Source organism: Ochotona curzoniae, unplaced genomic scaffold, assembly GCF_017591425.1.
Source record: "Ochotona curzoniae isolate NIBS_2020 unplaced genomic scaffold, NIBS_Ocur_1.0 contig_4064, whole genome shotgun sequence".
NCBI classification, from domain to species: domain Eukaryota; kingdom Metazoa; phylum Chordata; class Mammalia; order Lagomorpha; family Ochotonidae; genus Ochotona; species Ochotona curzoniae.
This window is the reverse complement of record NW_024466107.1, coordinates 5,622,513-5,644,524: the sequence shown is the minus strand read 5'-3', so window position 1 is coordinate 5,644,524 and position 22,012 is coordinate 5,622,513. Positions and strand designations below refer to the sequence as shown.

At 47.8% G+C, this 22,012-nt stretch overlaps 1 protein-coding gene across 2 annotated transcripts in view; it reads right to left on the bottom strand.

The window, feature by feature from the left end:
- The window catches only part of EXOC2 (exocyst complex component 2), a 170,084-nt gene that overhangs the window by 111,347 nt on the left and 36,725 nt on the right, over nucleotides 1-22,012 (bottom strand). For both annotated transcript variants that reach the window (XM_040984107.1, XM_040984106.1), the window contains exons 2-4: nucleotides 13,508-13,668; nucleotides 9,894-10,070; nucleotides 7,543-7,669 (exon numbers count right to left, since the gene is read on the bottom strand). In XM_040984107.1, coding sequence (XP_040840041.1) covers nucleotides 7,543-7,669; nucleotides 9,894-10,070; nucleotides 13,508-13,625 — 422 coding nt within the window. In that variant the 5' untranslated portion in view covers nucleotides 13,626-13,668. The remainder of the gene's footprint in view (nucleotides 1-7,542; nucleotides 7,670-9,893; nucleotides 10,071-13,507; nucleotides 13,669-22,012) is intronic.

Genomic DNA, 22,012 nt, shown 5'->3' with positions numbered 1-22,012 from the left:
GGGTTTGGATTCTTCAAGCTAGGTTAAGAGAGTCCCATCATCTTTGGGAAATTTTGTTTTCTCGCTTCTTTGTTCACCGGGCTTCTAAGTTGCCGGTTTTTTCGGGGAGCGTAACAAGTGAACAGAGACTGAGGCCACCACGCACCCAGTGCAGCCTGGTAGCCAGAGCCTTCCTGTGGATGTGCAGCTGCAGCCCCGCTCCAGCTGATACGGGGTGCAGTGTGCACGCTGAGTGCTGCAGGAGGGAGCGAGGCCTGTGTCAGCACGTGCGTGGCTGGAAGGAAAAGCACGGCCAGCCAGCCCGATGGAAGGCTGTCCTGGGAGTGAGGAAGAAGAACACAGCAGCAGGTGGACACCCTGCCATGCCTTACACTTTACTAACTCAAAGTTCCATCCTCTTAACTGCTGGAAAGTACTACACAGTCCCCTAGGAACATCCCTACCAATAAGCCTTTGTGAATTATTCCATGACAGGAAATCCTCCTCTCACAGGAATCAATTCCAAACACATATTAGTCACAGCTGAGAGGAGAAAAAAAAAAAAGAGGAAGCCAAAAAAGAACATTGCAAAATCCGTAAGCTGGGCATGTTCTAAGTTGGCTGAAGGGATGCTTACTATTAAGAAATGACAAAAATAACTACAGAAACAAACAAACATGGATAAGACACATGCATGAAGCTGAAAAAGGTCATCAGACACCCGGCAGAATGGCTAGTACCACGCAGCCACCAAAGATCTGAAGCTTCAACAAAACTCAACTGTATCTGGCTAAAAACAAACGAGATGGGATGGATCCCATCCGTTACATCTGTAACAGCCAACAGACGACACCAGGGTTCTAGAAGGTCCAACTCAGCAGTCACCAGAACCTCTCACTCAGTTCTCCAAAGCCACAGATGCTGAAACATCAGCAGCATGCATTTATGATACACTGAATTATTTTTGTTTTTAAGATACAAACAGATCTCCACTGTAGAAAGACAACATTCTAACAGCTAGTGAGGGCCCAGTACGGCTGTCGGGAATCCCCAACACCACCACTCCCCCATAGGGAGCAGGAACAGGCTTGGCCACGTGCACTGCGGTGGGCAGCTCTCCACAGGCTCAGCACCCTTGCCCCATCAATCCTGTGGGGACACTGCAGGGCACCACAGGCAGGGCACCACCAACAGGGGTGAGGATGAGAGGAGCAGGGGTGACACATCCTGGAACTCGCCAATGGAAGGGTGGTCATGTGCCCCTGCCAGAGGGCTGGAGCTCAGAGCTGAAACACCAGCCCACCCACAAGTGCCTTGTCCCCCGTGCGTGTGTGGCTCCTTCAGAGACGGGGTGTGCAAGCAGCTGCTCTCGGTCACAGTTCCATCCTCACAGGGCAGCCTAGCACTGAGGTCACTTCCAGGGAGTTCTTTCTGAAGGTGTCAAAACTCTTACCAGTGTTTCAACTGTATCTGCTTAACCTGGAAGAAGGTAGTGAGACCGAGGCCAGGAATCAGACATACAAGACAGCAACAGTCTAGGGCCAGCATGCGGCCTGGCTGCTCAGCTTCTCATCCAGCCCCCTAATCCCAACCCTGCCACCTCCACGGCAGACCCAGACAAAGCTCCCGGCCTTGGCCTGGCTCAGCCCCAGCCGGGGCGGCCATCTGAAGAGCAAACGGCAGGTGCAAGATGGCTCTCGGGGTGTCTCACTACCCGTGTGGTAACTCTCTCAGATGAATGAATGCCTGAAAGATACAAATCAGCCAACTTCTAACACACAGAGATGGGAAATCATACCCCAGATCTCATAAGGAAGCTTGGACTAACCTGGCACTTAAACATGAGCTGATGGCTGGTGACCTGAGAGTCACCAGGGCCCTGCCCCACCTTGACTGGCAGAATGCCAGAGCTCAGCACCCCCACCTCACTGGAAAGGCCAGACCAGGGAGGCAGGCCAGCAGGCCTGGGGCTGTTCGTTCCTGTTCTGGCCAGTGAGGGCAGGAAAGAGTTCTAGGAGAGGTCTGCACGCCTTCGACACAGCTGTGTTCGGCCCCTGGACCTCATGGCATCTAATGCCATTTTGCAACTATGAGGGCAATTGGGTCTGTGCTCGTGACAACAAACAGCAACTCCAGTTCCTCACAGCCCAGGGACACGTTTGCGTCCCTGGTTCAACTAGCGCTGGAGCCAGCCATCCACAATCCCTGGGCTTGAGGAGAAAATTCTGTTTCTGCCAAAAGAACTCTGATGGTCTGGCACTTGCGGCAGAGCAGCAAAGGACAGAAGACACATCACAGCCTTCTCCTCGGGAAGTGGCTATGGCAAGCGGTGGGCAGGCGCAGGCTGCACTCCAGCTCAGCATTTGCTCAGCCTATGGCTATGTCCTTGCTAGGGGCCCACTGGCATGGGAGGGGAACGGATCCAGCTGACTACGGAGCATGTGGAAGAGTCAGCAGCCTCTGCTACGACACACGCTCAGAAAGGTACCTACTGTTCCCCATGCTTCCCGATTTCACGTGTCTACACACATGCACGGATATTTCAAACTTGTGTATTTCACAGATTATTCTCAAAAACATGCTTTCACTGATTCTCATGAGAACAAGTGAATTGTTCTCTCATTTTCATATTACAGTCTAGCAAAGGGCAGAGAAAAGTTATGTGTAAACAGTAGACCCACAATCAAATGAACCAAAGCCTCTTATGTGCCAAAGGCAAACACAACACAAATTTCTAAGTGGTAGAAGGGCTGTGACAGGGAGAAACTGATTTAGTCACACAAAAGGAAGAAACACTATGGCAATACGGCTCAAGAAATGTGGAGAGCTAAAAATGAAACGTTTGTACAGAATAAACCGATTCTGTTCTCTAATCCTCCACCTGGAACGACAGCCCAACATGCCGATAAAAGCAAGACGAAGTGAATGATCCAAACCAAGCCATCCCTGGAAGTATGCCAGCCACGGAGCTGCGGACAGAAAGCAGTTTGTGCTGTAACGGGGAACATCACAAAATATTGTCATCGAAAAATCCTTAAAAATATGCTTTCCATTAGATGGCAGTATAAGCTAAAATTTCAACCTCTTACAAAATGGTGAGCCCCAGGCCAGGGCGGGACGCGCCAGTGGAAGGGCAGAGAGGGTGGATCTCAAAGGAACAGGAATGTGTGTCCTTTGCTGGGAGTCTGAGAAGGGTATTCAACAATGAGCCACGTGGCAAAGGGTGAACAACCCTGTGGGGATGCCCTAGCCGGACCACGTACCCTAAGGGCTGGTTACACTGAAAAAACACGGTTTTCTTGGTCTGGCAGATAAAGATGGAAGTGGGCGGTAATCTGTTGAACCTGACCTTGTGTAGATCTGCATGTGCACGCGAGATTGTTAAACTCCGAGCCCCATCATGTACCCTGCTACATTAAACGCTTTGTCTGGGGTCCTCGTTTCCTGGTATGGCAGAGCCTCTGAACGTGGGTGCTATTGTGGCCCACTCATCTGTTTCACAACATTATAAAGGGTGAATTCACCCAAAGTTCTTCTCAACTACGCTCCTGCTAAGAATTATTTTACTATCTCGCTTCCTTTCTTAAAATGCAGAGAAAAGATTGATCTTTGGTGCCTTTCTGTTGGAAATGAAAATTGATGAGGAAAACATCAGAATTGCAATGTCCAGGACACTCCTGGAGAATAAAACGGATTATCAGAGTGCGCTAACTGACCATCTGAACAGCCAGTCCCAGGCAATAATTCTCTCAATACTCTCTCCCTCTGTCTCACAGAGACTCAATGTTCACAGAGCAGCCAAGAGCAAAACTCTGTCCCCACTCCCATGGACGCTAATTTCTCCCCGACGAGACTTAGAAATAGTCTCCTTATGAGGGAAATCAGCTAAAGATTTCTGCTTAAGGTGAACTCAATTTTCCCTTCTTTCTCAGCTTCAATAGTTTGCCTGCACTGCAGTCAGAGCCATGCAAACAATACATGCTTGTGACAGTTGACATAATAAATCAGAAATACAGACCTATTGCAAGAAAACTCTAGTCTCAAATCAAAGTGAAGCTATTTTTTTTCTAGCAATTAGTAACATTTTTATAAGTATTACTGTACCATGTGTGCAAAAATCTCAGTTGAAAATGTAGGTGTATGAAGGACTAAGGCGGCCAGTAAATGCCAGTTGTTAAACATGCAGGGTGAAAGATGACAGTGTGTGTGCTGGGCCCACCAATAAAATGTCTATACAAGTCCAGAGAGCAAGAAGTAAGCGAAGTGGTGGTACTTTTTCACTTTCAGAGGAACTGCACAACACCTGAAGCCCCTGGCTGATGCCCTCTGCAGGCTGGGCATGGTCCTTGCGGAGGATTCCTGTCCCACATGCACAGCTCAAGTCAGCAGAGCGCCTCCCTCTCCCAAGGCCGCCTGCCCACCTTCATCTGCTAACGCACCAGGACCGCAGGTGAAGAGTCCGTTACAAGGGCTTGCAAGTCCTCAACCCTCCTTAACTCATACATCTTAATGAGCAAGCAACAGAAAAAATTCTGTTATTCCTTCTCTACTTTTAAAAAAAAAATTACTTGCAAAGCAAAACATACAGATACACACACACACACGCATGCGCGTGGAGGGAGAGAGGGAAAGAGAAAGAACGAGAAAAGAGGAGACTTCCATCCACTGGTTCACCTCCCCAAATGGCCGCCACATCTGGGGCTGGCCCACGCCAAATCCAGGAGCCAGGAATTCCATCCCAGTCTCCCGAGCGGGGCCAGGGTCCCTACTCCCTGGGGAATCTCCTGCAGTCCAGGCACATTAGCAAGAAGCTGGACTGAAAGTAGAGTAACAGGGACTCTGCTCAGAGGTAGAGAAAGTAGAGCCACCCTGGCTGCACCCCCACACCACCCCTCCCCTGACATAAAAAACGAAGTTTTCACCAAGCTTCTCACTACATAGATGCTTCCAAGTAACAATGGGGGAACAGAAACAAATGGCTGAATGCAACCCCGTCATCTGAACACGGAGTCAGGGGTGGGCATCAGGGCTAACAGGTGGGATGTGAGAGTGCCTCAGCTCGCTCAGCTGTGCTCCTAACACACCCACTGTTGGTGCAGACCCTGCCAAGCAGTAGGTGATCGCCCCTGTGTTTGGGTTCCTAGCACCCACATGGGAGAAGGTTTGAGTGGCTCCAAACTTGGACTCCACTAGACTCAACCACTGTGGGCTGCACATACATGCTTACTCTCTCAATCAATCAATCAATGTTAACCAAATATTAAGTACATCAGGGAACTAAAACCCACATTGATATTTTACCTTTTTCTTCCTGACTCTTTAATAACATTTCCCCACCAGAGCTTAAAGTTGTTAATAAAGTGCAGCTTTCCTGACAGTATCTGAAACTTAAAGTTGCTCTGAAAAGCAATTTAGAAAAGCATGTTTCTGGCCCCACCTGCTCTTCTCTCTCACATCCCTGCTGCATCCTGCCATCCTGGCTCTCTTCTAAATGGACCACGAGGTCAGACCCCTGGCCCACAGACGCAGCCAGCTTTGCTGTGCTGAGCGTTCTCACTGCTGACGCTCTCCCCTGGACCCCTCTTAGAGCTGGTCTGGATACCTTACTCCTCACTCCTATTAGTGAATGCATTTCCAGAAACCTGGTGTTTGCTCATCTTATATTTAAAAGGCATGGTATTTTACTTTTAAAAAATGATGCTGTGATATTTTGCATTACTCCACAGCTGAGTAAATAGTAGGGATAGCCTGAAGGAGAAATGTACTAATCCTGTCCTGGCTTCAGTATATCTTGAATAAAAGCACCTGCTATTTCAAGATTCAATACAATTTATCACTTTGCAATTTCATACCACTAAAAAGAGATTTCTTTCCTTGTGAGTCAGAGCAATGAGGATTACACTTCCAAGAAGAGCAAGGGATCCTGGCAGTGATGGCTGACACTTGCTAGCGCTCTCTTCACTCTCTCAATCAGGGCAACACCTGGAGCAGGTCCTCTGTTCCAGACTGCACAGAGAAGGCGAGCGGCCTACTCAGTTAAGTGGCAAAGCCAGATTTGTGCCCAGGGAGTCTGGCCCCAGAGAGAACTCACTTGCCTCTCCAAGAAAGAAAAGGAAAATTTCTCGAAGACTGCGCACCTAGGGTGCCCCGGCTCCTTGCCAGTGTTACATCCTCACCGAAGGATTCTCCTGCAACAGGGCCCGACAGGTGCTGCTCAGGATCCTCCCAGCCAAACTCCCTGTGGGTGGCACAGCTGGACAGCCACAGAGGGACAGTAGGAGAGAGGACCAGGAAAGGGTACAGGGGAGGGATCACACACACACAAGGTTGCCACAACCCAGGTTTCACCAGAGCTAAGCAGCCAGCCGGTTGAAACCTGACTCTGCTGGTTCTGTCCTGAGTGGCACACAGCAGGCCAACAAGCCACAATGGCCTGTGCACAAAGCTGCCTAAGGGATAAGTAAGCGCAGGTGAAAGCCTTCCGCACCCCGCACCCCAGCCCTGCTCCACTTCTGCTGAGGCAGGCCAAGCCGAGTCACCTGACAGTGTCCCCACACAAACTTCTAGCTGCCACCACTGCTTTCCAGTCCTTGTCCATCCTTACTCCTAGTCTACGAGGCTCTGGAATCCTCCAAAGAGCCCTGCAAGGGCCCACCATACCAAGGGCAGGCCCAGCTCACAGGAATGCCTCAGCAGGGGCTCCCTACCCAAGACCAACAGGCTGCCTCTCCCTCAGCCGGGGGCTGACACAGGATGTCTGAACGATGTGGGATCTTCATGAGCTGGTGTGAAGGATGGACATGTAACAATTAGTGCAGAATTTGCCTCATTACCAGAAAAAAAAATTGTAAATACAAAGCTGTAATTATTAAGATATGACAAGAAGCAACTGGTCACCTTGAATAAATGTTTAAGGAACAACATTCACTAGTTAGTATATTAGATAGGTTGTAAGATTAATACATAAGAAATAAGGACAAAGGTGTTCATCTCAGAAGCAAATAACGAGTAAAGCAGTATAGTAGGAACCAGGCAAAAACAAAACAAAACACAAAAATCCAGCCACAAAATCATCTTCAAGACACCTTGCATAACCTCCTGATGAAAACAACAGAAGTCTAGATGCTGCAAGCATGACAGGCATGAAAAATCAGGGTGAACCTAATCATGCTAAAGCATTTCTAGAAAAATCAAGCAAATGGATAGATTGTGGATTTTATTTTTATTTCAAGTTCTGTCTAAGCAGAGAAACCTTCCAACTCTGGACAAAATGCAACACTCATGTCATTAGAAAAAAAGAATTATCTGTTAAGATTTCAGGACTTTTCTTAAACACAGAATTAAAACTCCGTTAAAGCCATAAGAAGCTTCTGCCCACAGTTTTAACCAGTGATGGATATCCGGCCACCTGTGGACACACCCAACACCTTGCCGACATAACACTCATCTGTCCCCAAGGGCCTCAGCTGTCTCCAAATGAGCCTCCCCAGCCATGTCTGAAGTCCAGCAAACTTCCAGCCGCTGCAGAGCAAGGAGACAGGTGAAGTGCCCAGGGGTACTCACTTTTCGATCTCAATGCCGAGAGGATTGGCAGGGCGCAGGGATAAGGGGGGCATGCCTTTATTCCTGTCGGTGCGCAGGTCATAGTAATTCATCTCGTCCACCCACACGGCCGACTGATCCAAGATGCCTGGAGGACAGGGAAGCGCAGTCTTGAGCAAGAGATGGCCGGGCCTCAAGTCAGCTCACTCCCCCAGGGCCCCCGAGGACCCTTCCGCAGGGGTCGAAGGGTAAAAGCCATCAGACCTTTGTTTCAAGAGCTAGTGGCCTAGCTGAAAAACACTGAAACTCTATAAAGACAAAAAAGCAACGTCTCTCGGTTTGCAGCCTTCCTGTATATTACTCAGAGCAGAAGACCGAGTAAGCTGCTGAGAAAACAGTGCTACTAAAACAAAGGTTCTTCTTTGCACACATCAAAAATACTGAAATCACCATAATCACTTTAATTATGCACTTGGTAAACATCACTGAGCAAATCAGCAATAAATAAATGAAACGCAATATATGCCTTGCTATGTTTTTTTGTTTTGTTTTGCGTTGCTTTTACTCAAGAGACCATGTAAACTCATAAGCTTTTGGAAAGGCTACTACGATCTAGCTAGGCATAACACATGCAAGCCAAGCATCACGGGGTAACAGGCCTGTTGCCAGTGATGAATGCTGAACACGTTATGCATGTACGTTTATATTTATTCTTTTCAAATTTGTTTTCCTAAGTTAATCAGCCATCGACAGAGCAAAGGCAACTGAAAGCTCTCAATAAAGGCCTTTCCTTCCATGTTTTCATGACACTGCGCTAAATAATACTCGTTGCCACCTCTTATTCTCTTTACCATTCTCAGGGCTCAGACTCTCCCGAGTCTGAAACAACACACTTTTGCTTCCTGTATCACCCTGAGTCACTACAGGAAATCAACATGGTTAATTGGGCATTCCTGAAGCCAGTTCCATCAGTCCCCGCAGATCCTGTGAGATGCCAGCTGTGGGCTGGGTGTTGGAGAGGGTAAACCCTCAATATCACATATTTTTATGATGTTGCAAGATGAGGCTGAATTTTAACAAGTATTTTTTTTTAAGGTTCTCCAGAAAAAAATGTACCCCTCCCCAAAAACGTGGCTCTAACCTTGCACTTCTTCGGTTAGGCTGTTAAGCTGTTCAATGAGGGGGGACAGTAATGACTCAGAATATATGTATGAATGTACATTTATACGCATATGTATAGAATCCTCTTTGAATCTTCGCTTAAATTCTTTTAAGTTTTTATTTAAAAAGAAAGTTCTAGGGTCTGACGTGGCACGGCATACAACATTTAAAAATCGGGCATCTGAGTCCTGGAAGGCTGCCTGCTAATGCACCTGGGAAGCCAGAGCGAGACAGCTCAGGAGATACAGATGGAGCTCCAGGCTCCTGGCTTCAGACCAGCCCAGCTCTGGCCATTATGGCCAATGTGAGGAGTGAGCCAGTGGGGGGAAGATACCCCTCTCTCTCTTTTTGTCATTTGCCTTTCAAATAAATAAGCTTGAAAGAAAATTGTACAAATACGTGGAGGATAACGCTCCAGAAACAAGACATCCACAGAATCGCTTCCTGTTGAAGTACGGTTTCTTTCCCTATGTAAAGAGAATGACTGGCTGAGCTTAACTACACCTTCCACGTGCCTGCATCACACATCACAAGCTGCCAAGTACTGGCTGCATGGAGGACCACAGGGACCAATCTGACAACACTCGTATTTTAGAAAGGAAACGGCATCTGGAGACTAACAGTTAAATAATAAAACTGCCCTGCAGTGGCCGTACACTGGGTTCTAACCCAACTGATCCTGGAGGAAAGGGGTGGGACAGAACACCACAGTTTTACCCACGCAGAAACTGGGCTTTGGATTACACAGCTGGCTGTGACAGAAGCCCAGCTCCTTGGACCAAGCTCACAGCCCCTGCCAGCACGTGGTGACAGGAGGTGAGTGGCCAAAAAAGAAACACAAAAACGGACTGTGGCATGCAAGGGAGCATGCTGGCTTGGAGAGACAAGGGTGGAACCCCGTCAGGCCATGGGGCCTCTGGGCCTCAAAGGGACAGGGACTCTATGGGAAGACTACTGCCGCTGCAGCCAGATGACCAGCACACAGCCCCACCACGCTTCACCGAGCGGCAGTTCAAGTGTCCTGTCATCACATGACCAACAATGAGAAAGTTACCCGGACACACTTCGCATAGAATGTGAAATAGTCTTAGTCCTTAGATCCCACACACTGCCGGCTCGCCGAGTTGCCCTTGGAAAATGCATTGCCGATTTTCACCAGCGTCCCAGTCCCACCCCCCGCAAGCGCAGGCTCAGCCCAGGAAAAGTCCTACCTATTTTTTCGGGTTTCAGCAGTTTGAACGACACCGTGGAGGTCCCTTTGCCACCCGACTTAGTTGTGACAATGATGTCTCCTTTGTCGTTTTTGGCCTGCCCCACGCGGCACACGATCTTGCTCGCCGACATCCATTCCGCCGTGAGGAGGCAGTTGTGTCCGCAGATCGTCAGGCCTGGGGAGGCACACACAGCCGAGCTGAGAAGGGTACTGATGTGGGAACGGCGCCTGTTCTTACCGTCCCGCACATACCGGATGAGCTCTGCCAACACACTGCTGTCTACGCCTTCCTAACTGACCTCATGCTTCTATCAGACATTCCTTTGTGGACCCTAAGCCATGTTCCAGTAATTAACTGGCCATTGCCCCCCCCCCCCCCCCCCCCGGTCAGGGCATTCTCCATCACACGATCCTTAAGAATCACAAGGGAGACTTCTGCTATTATTCAAAGTAAGTGAATGACAGGGAAGTTTCAAGACAGTTAGCGGTGGTAGATGCACCACTCCCTAACAAGATACCATGTTCATCCAGCACGTGGAAATACTCTGCAGGTGCTTTTCCAAGTGTTAGACCACACACAGTATTCAGGATCACATACTAAGCATAAATTACATGAAATGTCATCAGGCACTACTCAGCGACGTGTCTCTCCCCGGCGTCAGTCAAGACCTCCGGCAGAAACCAGGCTGCCTGGGTGCTTTCCTAGTGAGAGGCCGCCGTGCTGCGTGCTGCTCTGACAGTAAGCAGGCAGTCAGGGCAGCTCCCACCCGGGATGCCCCCAGACAATGGAAGCTCGGCTATAACCGGCCCAGTGGGCCCTAGGACACGGCAGCGGCCAAGGTGAGTCCCCCAGGCGGACAGCACCAGCTCATCTAGCACCGCGCTGGCCGGCCAGCCTTCCGACATCTGCCCTTTGCAATTTCCATGTCTGCAAATCAGAGGCCAGCGCAATAAATGTTCCTGGGGGAAAAAAATAAATACACCAGAATGTGGGTGGCACAGACTCCTCAAACTTTTCTTCTCTCATGATTTAAATCTGAAAACTGCCCAGCAGTTAAGTTTGGAAATGACAGTGATTTTTTTTTTCTCTGTTTCGGATACCGGGAATACCTCAATTAACGGCAAATTTGCTTTTAAAAATGGAGAGAAGATTTCAACGGACATTTCGTTTGGCAAAAAACTTCTACTAACCTTAAGGGATAAAAACAATTACTTTTATCTACTTATGTCTTTGAGAGAGAGAGACGGAGAGACAGACGCTGAAGGAGAAACAGAGTGTGCCTATGCCCCTGATTCACTCCCCAAACGCCCAGTCGACGGGCCAGGGCCGGCTGGCAGCCGGGTGCAGCCCTGCAGGGCAGGCCTACTGTGTGGGTGTCGGGCACCCAGGCAGCAGAGTCAGGACTTGCTGCTTCCCCAGGTGAGCCAAGCACGGCGTTGACATGAGGGCAGACCTGGGACTACAGCATATGCACACTGCTTCAAATAATTTATTTTAAGTAACTGTTATCTTTTTTTTCATTTACATAAATTTAAAATAATAGTGTTAAGTGTGCCTTTAGAACTTCGTGTTCTGTGGTATTGTTCATCTGTATTGACATTTTAAATACATTTGTGATTGAGAAGTATTTTTGCGATGGTAACGCCTTTGAAAGGCTTCCTGATAATTTCTGCTATGAAAGACCCAAGCCTCCCACGACAAGCCCGCCTTCGAGGCGCCCAGTCGGCTTGAGTAACTGCACGCATGCGGAGCGGACCACTTATGTTTAAAAATTAATCAGAACTGCTCGACTTTGTAATCCTGCTTAACTATATAGATGGTAGATATTTTTACATCACTACAGGTCAACATACAACTTAGTATTCTTAACTTTGTAAAAATCACAAGGTTCTTGTGACTTTTTTTTTTCAATTTCATGTCATTTCAAAAAAGAGAATAGCTCAGCAGTAAACTTTGATATAAAAATACAAACAGGGGCCTCATGAAAAAAAAAAAAAAACACTTCCAATAAGTGCTCTGCTCAAAAACCATCATGTGATCAAACCGAGAAATGGGAAGGGTTTTCAAGATAGAGTCGTCAGGACACGTTGACACAAGTCACTGTGAGCAACGCCCACGAAGGCCCGAGTTGGCACAAAACTCCCCATGGGCTAAGCTGGCCATTCAGCCAGCCATACCTATTTCCAAGGTTTCTTTGATTTAAAACTAGATCTGTATTTTTCACCCCAAAACTTAAAAAAAAAATCACATAACTGGAGCACAGATTCTGACAGATCATTCTGAATCTTATTTAGAAAAAACTAAGATCATAAGACCTCTTTCTTCACTTCTTATACACATTTTCGCTAATTACTAAAAGCTAAGAAATCTGCTTCAAGAAATATAATAGCATCGCTCCTTTTTTTTTTTTTAAACAAAGTAACTCGTAGAGTTCCAAGTAAAGTACTTTTTATAGTGTTTTACTTGGCTAGTGCTGAGATCATCTGAGTTAAAAACACTTAAATTATTTAGCAGGCTACGTTTGCTTTTTTAAAAAATGGTTTCTTGGCAATACATGAGGCAGGTTGAAAGCTGAACCAGCAAGGTTTATAAAAGTAATACACACTTAGTCAAATAAGAATAGCACTGCCTGAAGCTACAGCGAGATTAAAATTTACACAGAGTAGTAACTGTCATGTTTTGGCACTCACAAGTACTGCCAGTTAAAATTTCGGACATAGCTTTCATCTATATATTTCCGAGCATTCTGGGGATTTTTTCCACTTGGGCAGAGAAACATCTGCAACACGCTATGACGAAAATCAAGACAGGGTGGGCGCTGGGTGCAGCGGCCAAGATGCCCACGGCCCGTGTCGGAATGCCTTGGCTGTGGGTGCAGCCTGAGCCTGATTCCGCCTCTCTCCTAACACACACTCAGGCGACGCCCAAGTAACAAGGTGGGTCCCTGATCTCCCTGGAGGGCCTGGGCTCGGCTCCTGTCTCCTGACCTGCTTAGCACTAGGTGTTGTAGCCATCCGGGGAGTCAGCCAGCAGACGGAAGACATCTGTACATCTGTCTTTCTCTGTGTCACTCTGCCTTTCAGATAAACAAGCTGGAGGGAAGCCAGTGGTAAAGGGCCTCTGTGTCATGTAGACCAACGTCTCAATCTTCTCGTTCAAGCCCCCTGAACTCAAACCATGCCAGACAGGATAAGAACTAAACTCCCAGCTTGCTCTACGTGAGGATCAAGAGGGGAACCAGAAGCCGAGGGCTTTGGTCCCCTGAGGACGTCCTGCAGTCCTGCGGCTCTGCTGGGAAGAGCAGGAGAGGGGAAGAGGCGCTGAGTCACACCCAGAGCTCCTGATGGGGAACAGCAGTTGTGAGACGGGGAAAACACCAACAGAGGCGAGTGAGGGCGAAGGAATGGGGCAAGAGGGCAGACGCAGCTGAGCCAGGGACACTCTAGCGGGATTCCATCCAGACAGGACTGGCAGTACGGGGTCGCTCACGGAACGCTTTCACTTTTCATTCCAAGAGACCACCGTGCTGTTTTGTAACCCTTCACTGTTTCCACACACCCTGCCTCAACGCGGCTGCTCAGCCGGAACACCGCTTCATACGCAGCCCTTACCTATGAGGTCTGTGGGACCTGTGCCCAGGTTTTCCCCTCGGATGGTGACCTTGGTCCATGGTATGCCTTCGTTGGGAGAGATGCCTGTCACGAGCGGAGGCTGTCGTACCCGAGACATGGCGCTTCCTGGCTCAAACTGGCGATCCAGTTACAGAAGTAGCCTGTTAAACCACAAGGAGAAGGTGAGTGCCAACTGCAAAGAGTGTTAACCACAATATGGAAATGTCTCTTGGACGTCCAATATCAAGAAACAAGACTGTTGAGTTTTTCAGCAATTGTGTATCAGTCAATGTTGAGAAACTCTTAGGGTGCTAAGGACACTACTTAGTGCTACAAGAAGTACATCAGGATAATGATGTTCTAAGAATTTCCAATAGAGCAGCAGCCAGGATCAAATGTTGTTAGCCACGCCTGTATCACAATGAATCCTGAAAGTATAGTGAACACTCTTTTACCACCTGGGGAGTAGAAATCTGTGCTTGAATTCATGTCTCCAACTGGTGAATTCTGTTCTAAACGCCTGTCTTCCGGTACGGAAAACGGAGCTCAGGGCTGGACTCTAAGGCCATCTGTGAAATCTGTACAGGTTCCTTAGCGGTCACAGTATCAAGCACACAGCGGGCACTGCAGAAGTTCTCGGGTGCTCAGGGCAGGCATCAAGTGGGTCCCAGAAGGCAAGGATGAGTGAGGCTCAGGGCAGAAATAGCGGAAACTGGCTGGTCACAGATCCTCACGGACTGACAAGGGAGATGCTTCAACACGCAGGCAGAAAGAATCAAACGCCCAGTTTCTGGAGACACCAGACAAGAGGACCAGCTCGGGGACACCAGGTACAGCACGGGTGCGAGGAGGGCTGGGGGACAGGCCGAGAGCGGGGGTTCCTGGGTAGCTGTCCAGTGTCCAGTGGGTCTCCTCTCCACTCCTGTGCTCCCAGCACCTCCCCAGGCATGTGAGGTCTGCCTCCCAGCTCCACCCAGTGAAGACAATCAGAACACAGCTCCGGGGCAACCAGAGAACCCAGGGGAAAAAATGACCAAGAGGTCCTGGAATGCACGCACCCCTCCCCCAAAACGGGGACAAGCCATCTGACAGAAAAGTCACTTATGGGCAAGCCACACCGCCCCGCCCCCCCCCCCACACACACACAATAAACCAAACCAACTGCAGGCAGCTCATCCTCAACCCGGACGCCTTAAGGATGACAAGACGGACAATGGAAAAAAACATGTATGTGTGGCTATGTGTGTGTGCAGTAGACATACAGAAAGAGGTAGAGGAGAGATGGAAGTGAGACACCCAGAGCAAACAGATAATTCAAGCGTCAGGGGGCTGAACCACACTACCCTGCCTGGTCACATCTCATGTTAGTCCTGGTCCTAGATACCTGCCAGAACATGACTGTTAGGTAGGAACAGGACCTTTAAAGGGGCAACACAGCTAAACGAGATTGGCCTCAATCCAGTGAGTGGACAATGACCTCACGGGAAGAGAAACCTGGGCAAGCACGCACAGAGGAGAAGCCAGCAGCCCCAGGCCGGGGACAGAGCCTCAGAAGAGCAGCCTGAGGGACTCACCCTCAGTCCTGAGGTGCTGGGCCTCAGGAGAACCTGTGTCTGCCGTGAAGACATCAGGCCACAAAGTGCTGTCACATAGCCATGACAAACCACAGGTGGCAAAAAGAAACAAACCATCACTCAAAAGGTATTCTAAGACCTGATACCAAACTGATAACTACAGAGAGGGAAAAGAATGGGCTGCCATGAGCAGGAATCAATCTGGGAATGGCACAACAAGTGAAGGCTCCTTGTGCAGTGCCAGTATCCCACAAGGACAGTGGTTCAAATCCTGGCTGATCCACTTCCAATCTTGCTCTCTGCTTGTGGCCTGGGAAGAGAGTAGGGGATGGCTCAAGTCCTTGGGACCCTTGAACCACGTGGGAGACCAGAAAGAGCTCCTGGGTCCTGGATTTGCACTGATCCAGCTCTGTCCACTGCACCACTGGAGAAGTGAACCAGGAGATGGAAGCCATCTCTCTCTCTCCTTTTCTCTCTCTGAAATCTACCTTTAAAATAAACAAATCTTTAAAACAAAAAATCAATCCAAGAACAAGAGTTCTGGAAACATGCAAAAAAAGTGGAAAGAACCAAGATTTCTATCATCCTAACTCTCTGGGAATTGGCCAGCGGTTTCAACAGGGCTGAACGCACAGATGCAGGTCTGGGAGGCAGAGGAAAGAGCAGAAGAGGCAGAAGAGGAAAAATAAGTTACCTTTTCGTTTTTAATCTGTCATAATGGAAGACTGACAGCTAAAACAATGGTCCAGAAACAAACATCAGGAACTATCAGGTTAAACAAAGAATCTGAAAATGCTAGGAGAGAAAGCGAAACGGTCCCGGGCTATACTGTACAAAGAAGCTCAAACACAGGCCCAGACGACTTTCCACGGACTGCTCCTGCAACACGGATCTGCAGATGTCACAGCAGCTGTAGTCGCAGAAGGCTTTGTCATGTCTGCACAATGACAACAAAAATCACTTGGTTCTCAGGAGATGCCGTCTCCCCACCACCATCTGCTCACCTGCCTCAGCAAGGCCCGGCTGTGTTGGACTGGGTTTCTGGGGATTGGGGGGGGGGGGGGGAGGCTGCTGTCCTCAGGATTTCCCAAGAAACTAGAGTATTTGTTGGCCACTAGAATATTTCTTGGACCATACCTGAGCTGAGACCAACAAGATGCCCCAGTGTCAGGGTTGGCCTAGCAAGACAGACCCAATATGGGGCTATCAGCAAGGTGGCAGGCACTGGGAGAAAGGTCGAGAGACAGGCCGCATCATCAATGACTCACTCATTCATGCCCAGGGAAACCATTCAGCACAAACTAACCAACCAGCCAGAACAACCACTGCTCATCGGACAAACCTGAGATGCCTCCAAGTCACCCCAAGCTCTGTGTGTTCCCCTGGCATCTCCCTGAAGCAAAGAGAATCTGTCTGAATCAAAACTCAACTCTTCCTCTCCATTCTATGGGGGCGGGGGGGGGGGAAGGGGAGGGCTCAAAAACTTTTCTGGAGAATGTGGCTTGTGAAATGCTGTGCCTGAATTTCAAAGCAATTTTGTACCCAAACAAATGAATCCATGAACTTTCTGAAGGACCTTCATGTCACAGCTCTCCCAGTGACGACCCTCACCTCTCCACCCTAGACATGGCAATGGACGTGACCCCTCGTCACTCAGTACTGCAATTCACCCCTAATAAATGCCAACCAGCTCCCCATGCCCCGAGATCTAATCAGCAGCACCACTGCTTTCTGGAAAGAATCTTCTGACAGCCATGTAGTCTCCAGCGCCCACTAATTCATCAAAACACTTGTAACAGCATCTTTGGCCATGATGCTCACCCAACTGGCACCACATAAGCCCATGCACCTCTTAGAAACCTGCCAAGCACTTTTATCCCTGACTCCATGTACCCTCTTGCTACTGACCTGACTAAAACCCTTACCAATGTCTGAAATCAAGCCTGAGTTACCCTCTGTAACAGTCCCTGATGCCTCGGCCACACCACTCTGTGGTTTACTGTATTAAACTCAAGGTGCTGTATCTGTGTCTCCTCTGCGAGGACACAAGACACTAAGGAACTGGCTAGCCTCAGCAGCTTTGTCTCTGCACCTGGCACAAAATCAGCAAGCTGTGTCTCAACAAAGAAGTCAAATGCTGACTGAATGCTTCGTGTCATCAAAAAAGCACTGAAATTAAAACAGGACAACAACAACAAAAGACAGAGGTTAAAAATACACGGTATAAACAGGGGAGACGAGACAAAAAAAAGAACCGGGATTAATACGGATATGTAAAAAAAAAAATCATGAAAAAGACAACTGAATACATAAAAACATAAAATGCTCATGATTAAATCTTATAAATGAAGTGTAAAACCTATACTATGAAGATTACAGAACAGTGCTGAAAACACTAAGCAAGTCCTAATTAACGGAAATACACGGATAGAAAGGTATTCTGGTCTATTATGAATAACACGACAATCATTCCCAAGTTGATTTACAGATTCAGTGCAAGCTCCTAGCTGTTGTACAGGAGGTAGTTGTTTCTAAAACTCTATGGAAATTTAAAGGATCCAAAAATTCAGGACAACCTTCGAAAAGCTAGAGGATTCACATCTCACAATTTCAAAATGTACTACAATGCTATTTACCAAAAATTATGGTGATGGATATATAGATCACTGAATTGGACTGAATTCAGAAACAAGTCATTTAATTTAATTACCCAAAAAAACACCTCATTTTTAACAGAGAAAAAGTAATCTTTTTGCAGATATTGCAAGGACAAACCCATATTTGCCTGAAAAAGACTGGAGTCAAGCATCTTCCTTATACCACTTACAAGAATTAAATGGAAGACAGGCCTAGGCAGAGAAGTTAAAGCTAGAGAACTATCTGAAGAAAACATAAGAGCAAATCTTGGTGAACTTAGGTGGGGCAAACTTTTACTAGATACAATAGTTCAGTGGCTGGAACTATGGTTCAGTGGGTTAAGGCACAGCCCACAATGCCAACATCCCAAATGGACACCAGTTTGAGTCCGTGCTGCTACACTTCCTGTCCTACTCCTTGCAAATGCTCTTTTGAAAACTGCGTAAGATGCCCCAGGTACCTGGGCCGCTGCACCCACATGGGGGACCCAGATGGAGTCCAGCGCTCCTCTTGAGCCTGGCCCAGACCTCAGCTCATGCAGCCATTTGGAGAGTGAACCAGTAGATTTAAAAAGCTCTATCTCTCTTTTTCTCTCTCTTCCTCCAACCCCACTTCATCTCTCTCTTCCTCTCTGTAACTCTCTCTAACCCTGCCATTCAAATCAATCAAAATTTTTTTAAAAAATCATACCTCAGAGCCTTCTATTTGGAAAGTGAAAACACAGCCTAAAAGGAGAAAATTGTTGCACATCACATATCCTGATGGGAGATCTGTATCTAGTATATATGCTGACTTTATTAGAACCCAAAGATCCCAAGTTAAATACAGATACAAGATCTGAACACAAGTTTCCCCAAGGAGCATTTACAAAAAAACACATGAAAAGCTATCAAATCTCAAGCTGGGAAATGCAAATAAAAATCACAATGAAAAGCCACATCATAGCCACTAGTAAAGCTGTATACTGCAAAAGCAAATAACGACGTGTTGGCAAGTGCATGGAGACAATGGGACCTTGCTCATAGCTGGTGGGAATGTAAGGGAAGCCACTGCTCCGGAGAACAGCCAGTCAGTGCCTTAAAAGGATGAACACAGAGTTAGTTACTACACGATCCACCAATTAGACTGCTAAGTACAAGGAAGACTTCAAACGATTCCTGGAAAAATGGAATTAAAAGTTTATTTGGGGCCAAAGAAATGTTGAAAGCCATGTATATTTTTTGTTATAAAAGCATACTTCTCATAAACTTGTTAAACATCCCTCAAATGTATTTCAAAAAATTTTTGCAACAAGATAAACATTTTTAATTCCATTTTCCATGAACTTTAGAAGTAATCGCGTATATATACCCAAGAGAAGTGAAAACAGATGTCTTCACAAAAGCCTGTACATGAATCTTCAAGGAACGATGAGTAACAGCTAAGAAGAATCGTTGCCCCCGGAGGTCCGCTGCGGAATGGGTTAGTCACAGGGCAGAACCATACAATGGAATGTCAGTTGGCACTGGAGGAGTTACCAAGTACTGACAGATGCCACAAGACAGGTACACCCTGAAGAGACTGAGCTATTTGGAAGAAGCCAGTCTCCTGAAGGCTCGCGCAAGTTGGTGCTTTCACTTTCCCATGTAAATGCTGGAACAGGCACGAGTGTGGAGACAGGAAGCAGCACCCAGGCTGCCCAGCTGGGACGGAGCCGGCAATGGAAGGAGGCCGGCAGTGAGCGGCAATGAGTTGGGCAGTGCAAGCTCTAAAACTGTGACGCTGATGACCGCATGAGTGCATGAATATTCAGAAGTACACTTAACCACCCAGCTTGGAGTGAATGGGTTACATGGTACATAAACAAAGCCGTCTTAAAACAAACTGAAAATAAAAATTCTTCAGATAGTTAAGTTTAAACAGGAATATAAAGGTTGAACCTGAGACATCAGAGCCTGGAGTGCAGATGCTAACTACCACTGGGCCACTCTCCTGTCCTTGCTCCCTTAGGCTAATGTGCCCTTTCCAGCTTTTCCACAGACTCAACTCAACTCCCTGCATGGAGAGTGGGATAGCCAGCCCCACCAGAGTGACAGGACTCACAAGGTCATTTCCAACTCAGAGAGAGAACCCCTTGGTGTCCACATCACCTTCAGGGACTTATGAGGGGACTTCTAGATCAAGGGCACAAAATAACTAACCCCACAGACTGACTGATGCCCTTCAGTCCATCATTAAGACTTCCCAGAGAGACCATCAGCCCCAAGCACTCAGAGGAAGGCCACAAGCACCGGCTGCACACATACCCCTTGGCCGCAACTTCGGTCTCTAAGGGTCTTCACCCCTAACTCTTGGGGAACCCTGGAATTAAGCAACATGGTAGAACTCCTTGCTCCACACATTACAAACAAAACTCTGCCTTCTTCCACCACCCCAGAGTTATGACTGACACTCTGTGACCCAGCTTTGGGATTTCTACAGAGATCCACAGAGAGCAAAGGGTCTGGATGGAAGCAGTGCTTCCAGCTGCCACCCGCCAGAGGGGAGGCCAGAGTCTGAAACTTGACCACAAGTAAAAAGAACAGAACAGAACTGGGTCTCTAAAATGTCTTCATGCCCATTTACAGGATATAAAAAAAAAAAGATTCAATATATGAAAAAGAAAGGATGCAATATATGAAAAATGAAGCCACGGGGATAGGGTGAACTACGTAGTTCGGCTTCCTCTTGTTCCCAGGCACACGAGTCCTGAAGTCCTTGGAACGCCCTGGGGGACAAGGGTTTCTGTATGTTATGGAGAAGACTGGTGGCTGGGGACTCTGGGACAGCTCCAGCAAGGAGGCTGGCAGCTGCAAACACCAAGGCAGGGTTAGTAGACTGTCTTTCAGCCCCACACCAAACTCCTGCCAAGCTAAAAAAACCCCCAGAAAATGCCCAAGAGATGGCGCTCAGAGAGCTCCTGAAGAGCTGAAAAGATGGCATTGAGCCCGGGCACGCCCCTTGCCACACACACAGCTCTTGTTCCTGTCCTTTACAGTACGTGGGGCAAGCATCAATGAAACATTTTCCTGAGTTCTGCGAGATGATCTGGCAACTTAATCCAACTCAAGGCGGTGTGGAAACCATGATTTATCAGAAGCACAAGACACAAGCCAGGGTTTGAGAATTGCATCGGCCGTGGTGCCCACGCCTGTGGGGCTGAGTTCTCCACCTGAGGGACCTGATGCTATGACCAAGGATGAACTGAGTGAGGACATTCCGACAGAGTTTGCTGGAGAACTGCCTGATCAGTATGTGGGGAAAACCCACACACCTGGTGTCACAGAATGTTACTGAGATAGTGGCCGTGTCACAGTACACAGTGGGGAAAAGTCTATACTTTTTTTTTTTTTACTTCTTAACAAGTAAAATAAAAGACAATGAAAAACAGGTTCCAGCACTGTCGCAGTGGTTCAACAAGCTCATCCTCCGCCTTTGAGCACTGGCATCGAATGCGGGTGCCAGTTCTAGTCCTGGCTGTTCCACTTCAAGTCCAGCTTTCTGCTAATGGCCTGGGAAAGCAGCAGAGATGGCCCAAATCCTTGGGCCCCAGCACCCATATGAGAGACCAGGAAGAAGCTCCTGACTCCCGACTTTGGATCAGCTTAGGTCTGGCCAGTTAGGGAGCGAACCAGCAGATGAAAAGCCTCTCAGTCTCCCCTTCTTGTTCTGTAAAATTTTTCAAATAAAAATGAATGAATGAATCTTTTTTTTTAAAGGGGCCCCAACATAGCCGGATCACAGGCAACAAGTACTACATCCCAACTGCCAAGGAGATCACGGGGAACAGGAGTGCCTTCGGAGGCCGAGAACTCTGAGGTCATTCATATGGGATGGAAGAAGCCCAAATCCTACCACACAGGAGCTAATGTCATCGGAACAACAGCCAGGAATCCTGAGCGGTCCTCAGAAACAGAAGAACAGTACACTTCCGTCAGGAATTGGGACAGGAGCTTTCTCTATGCCTTACTTAGTTCCAACTTTGGATAGCCACCCTCTCTTGCAATGACCATCAGGGTTGCCCTGAAGCACCCACCCCACCACCAAAAAAAATTGGACTGGATAGACAGAGAACAACAAGGAAAGCTTAGTACCAGACAGGAAAGGGTTAGCCTGGACTTACATATACCTTACTAGGTAGGACACAAACATAAGTTACTCCTCACTAAGGTATTGAAGATTTCTCACCCCTCCTAAAACTGTTCAGCGCCTCAACTGTTGACATATGCCTTGTCAGAGTTATAAGCCAACATGGACTATCCCAAAATACGCCAAG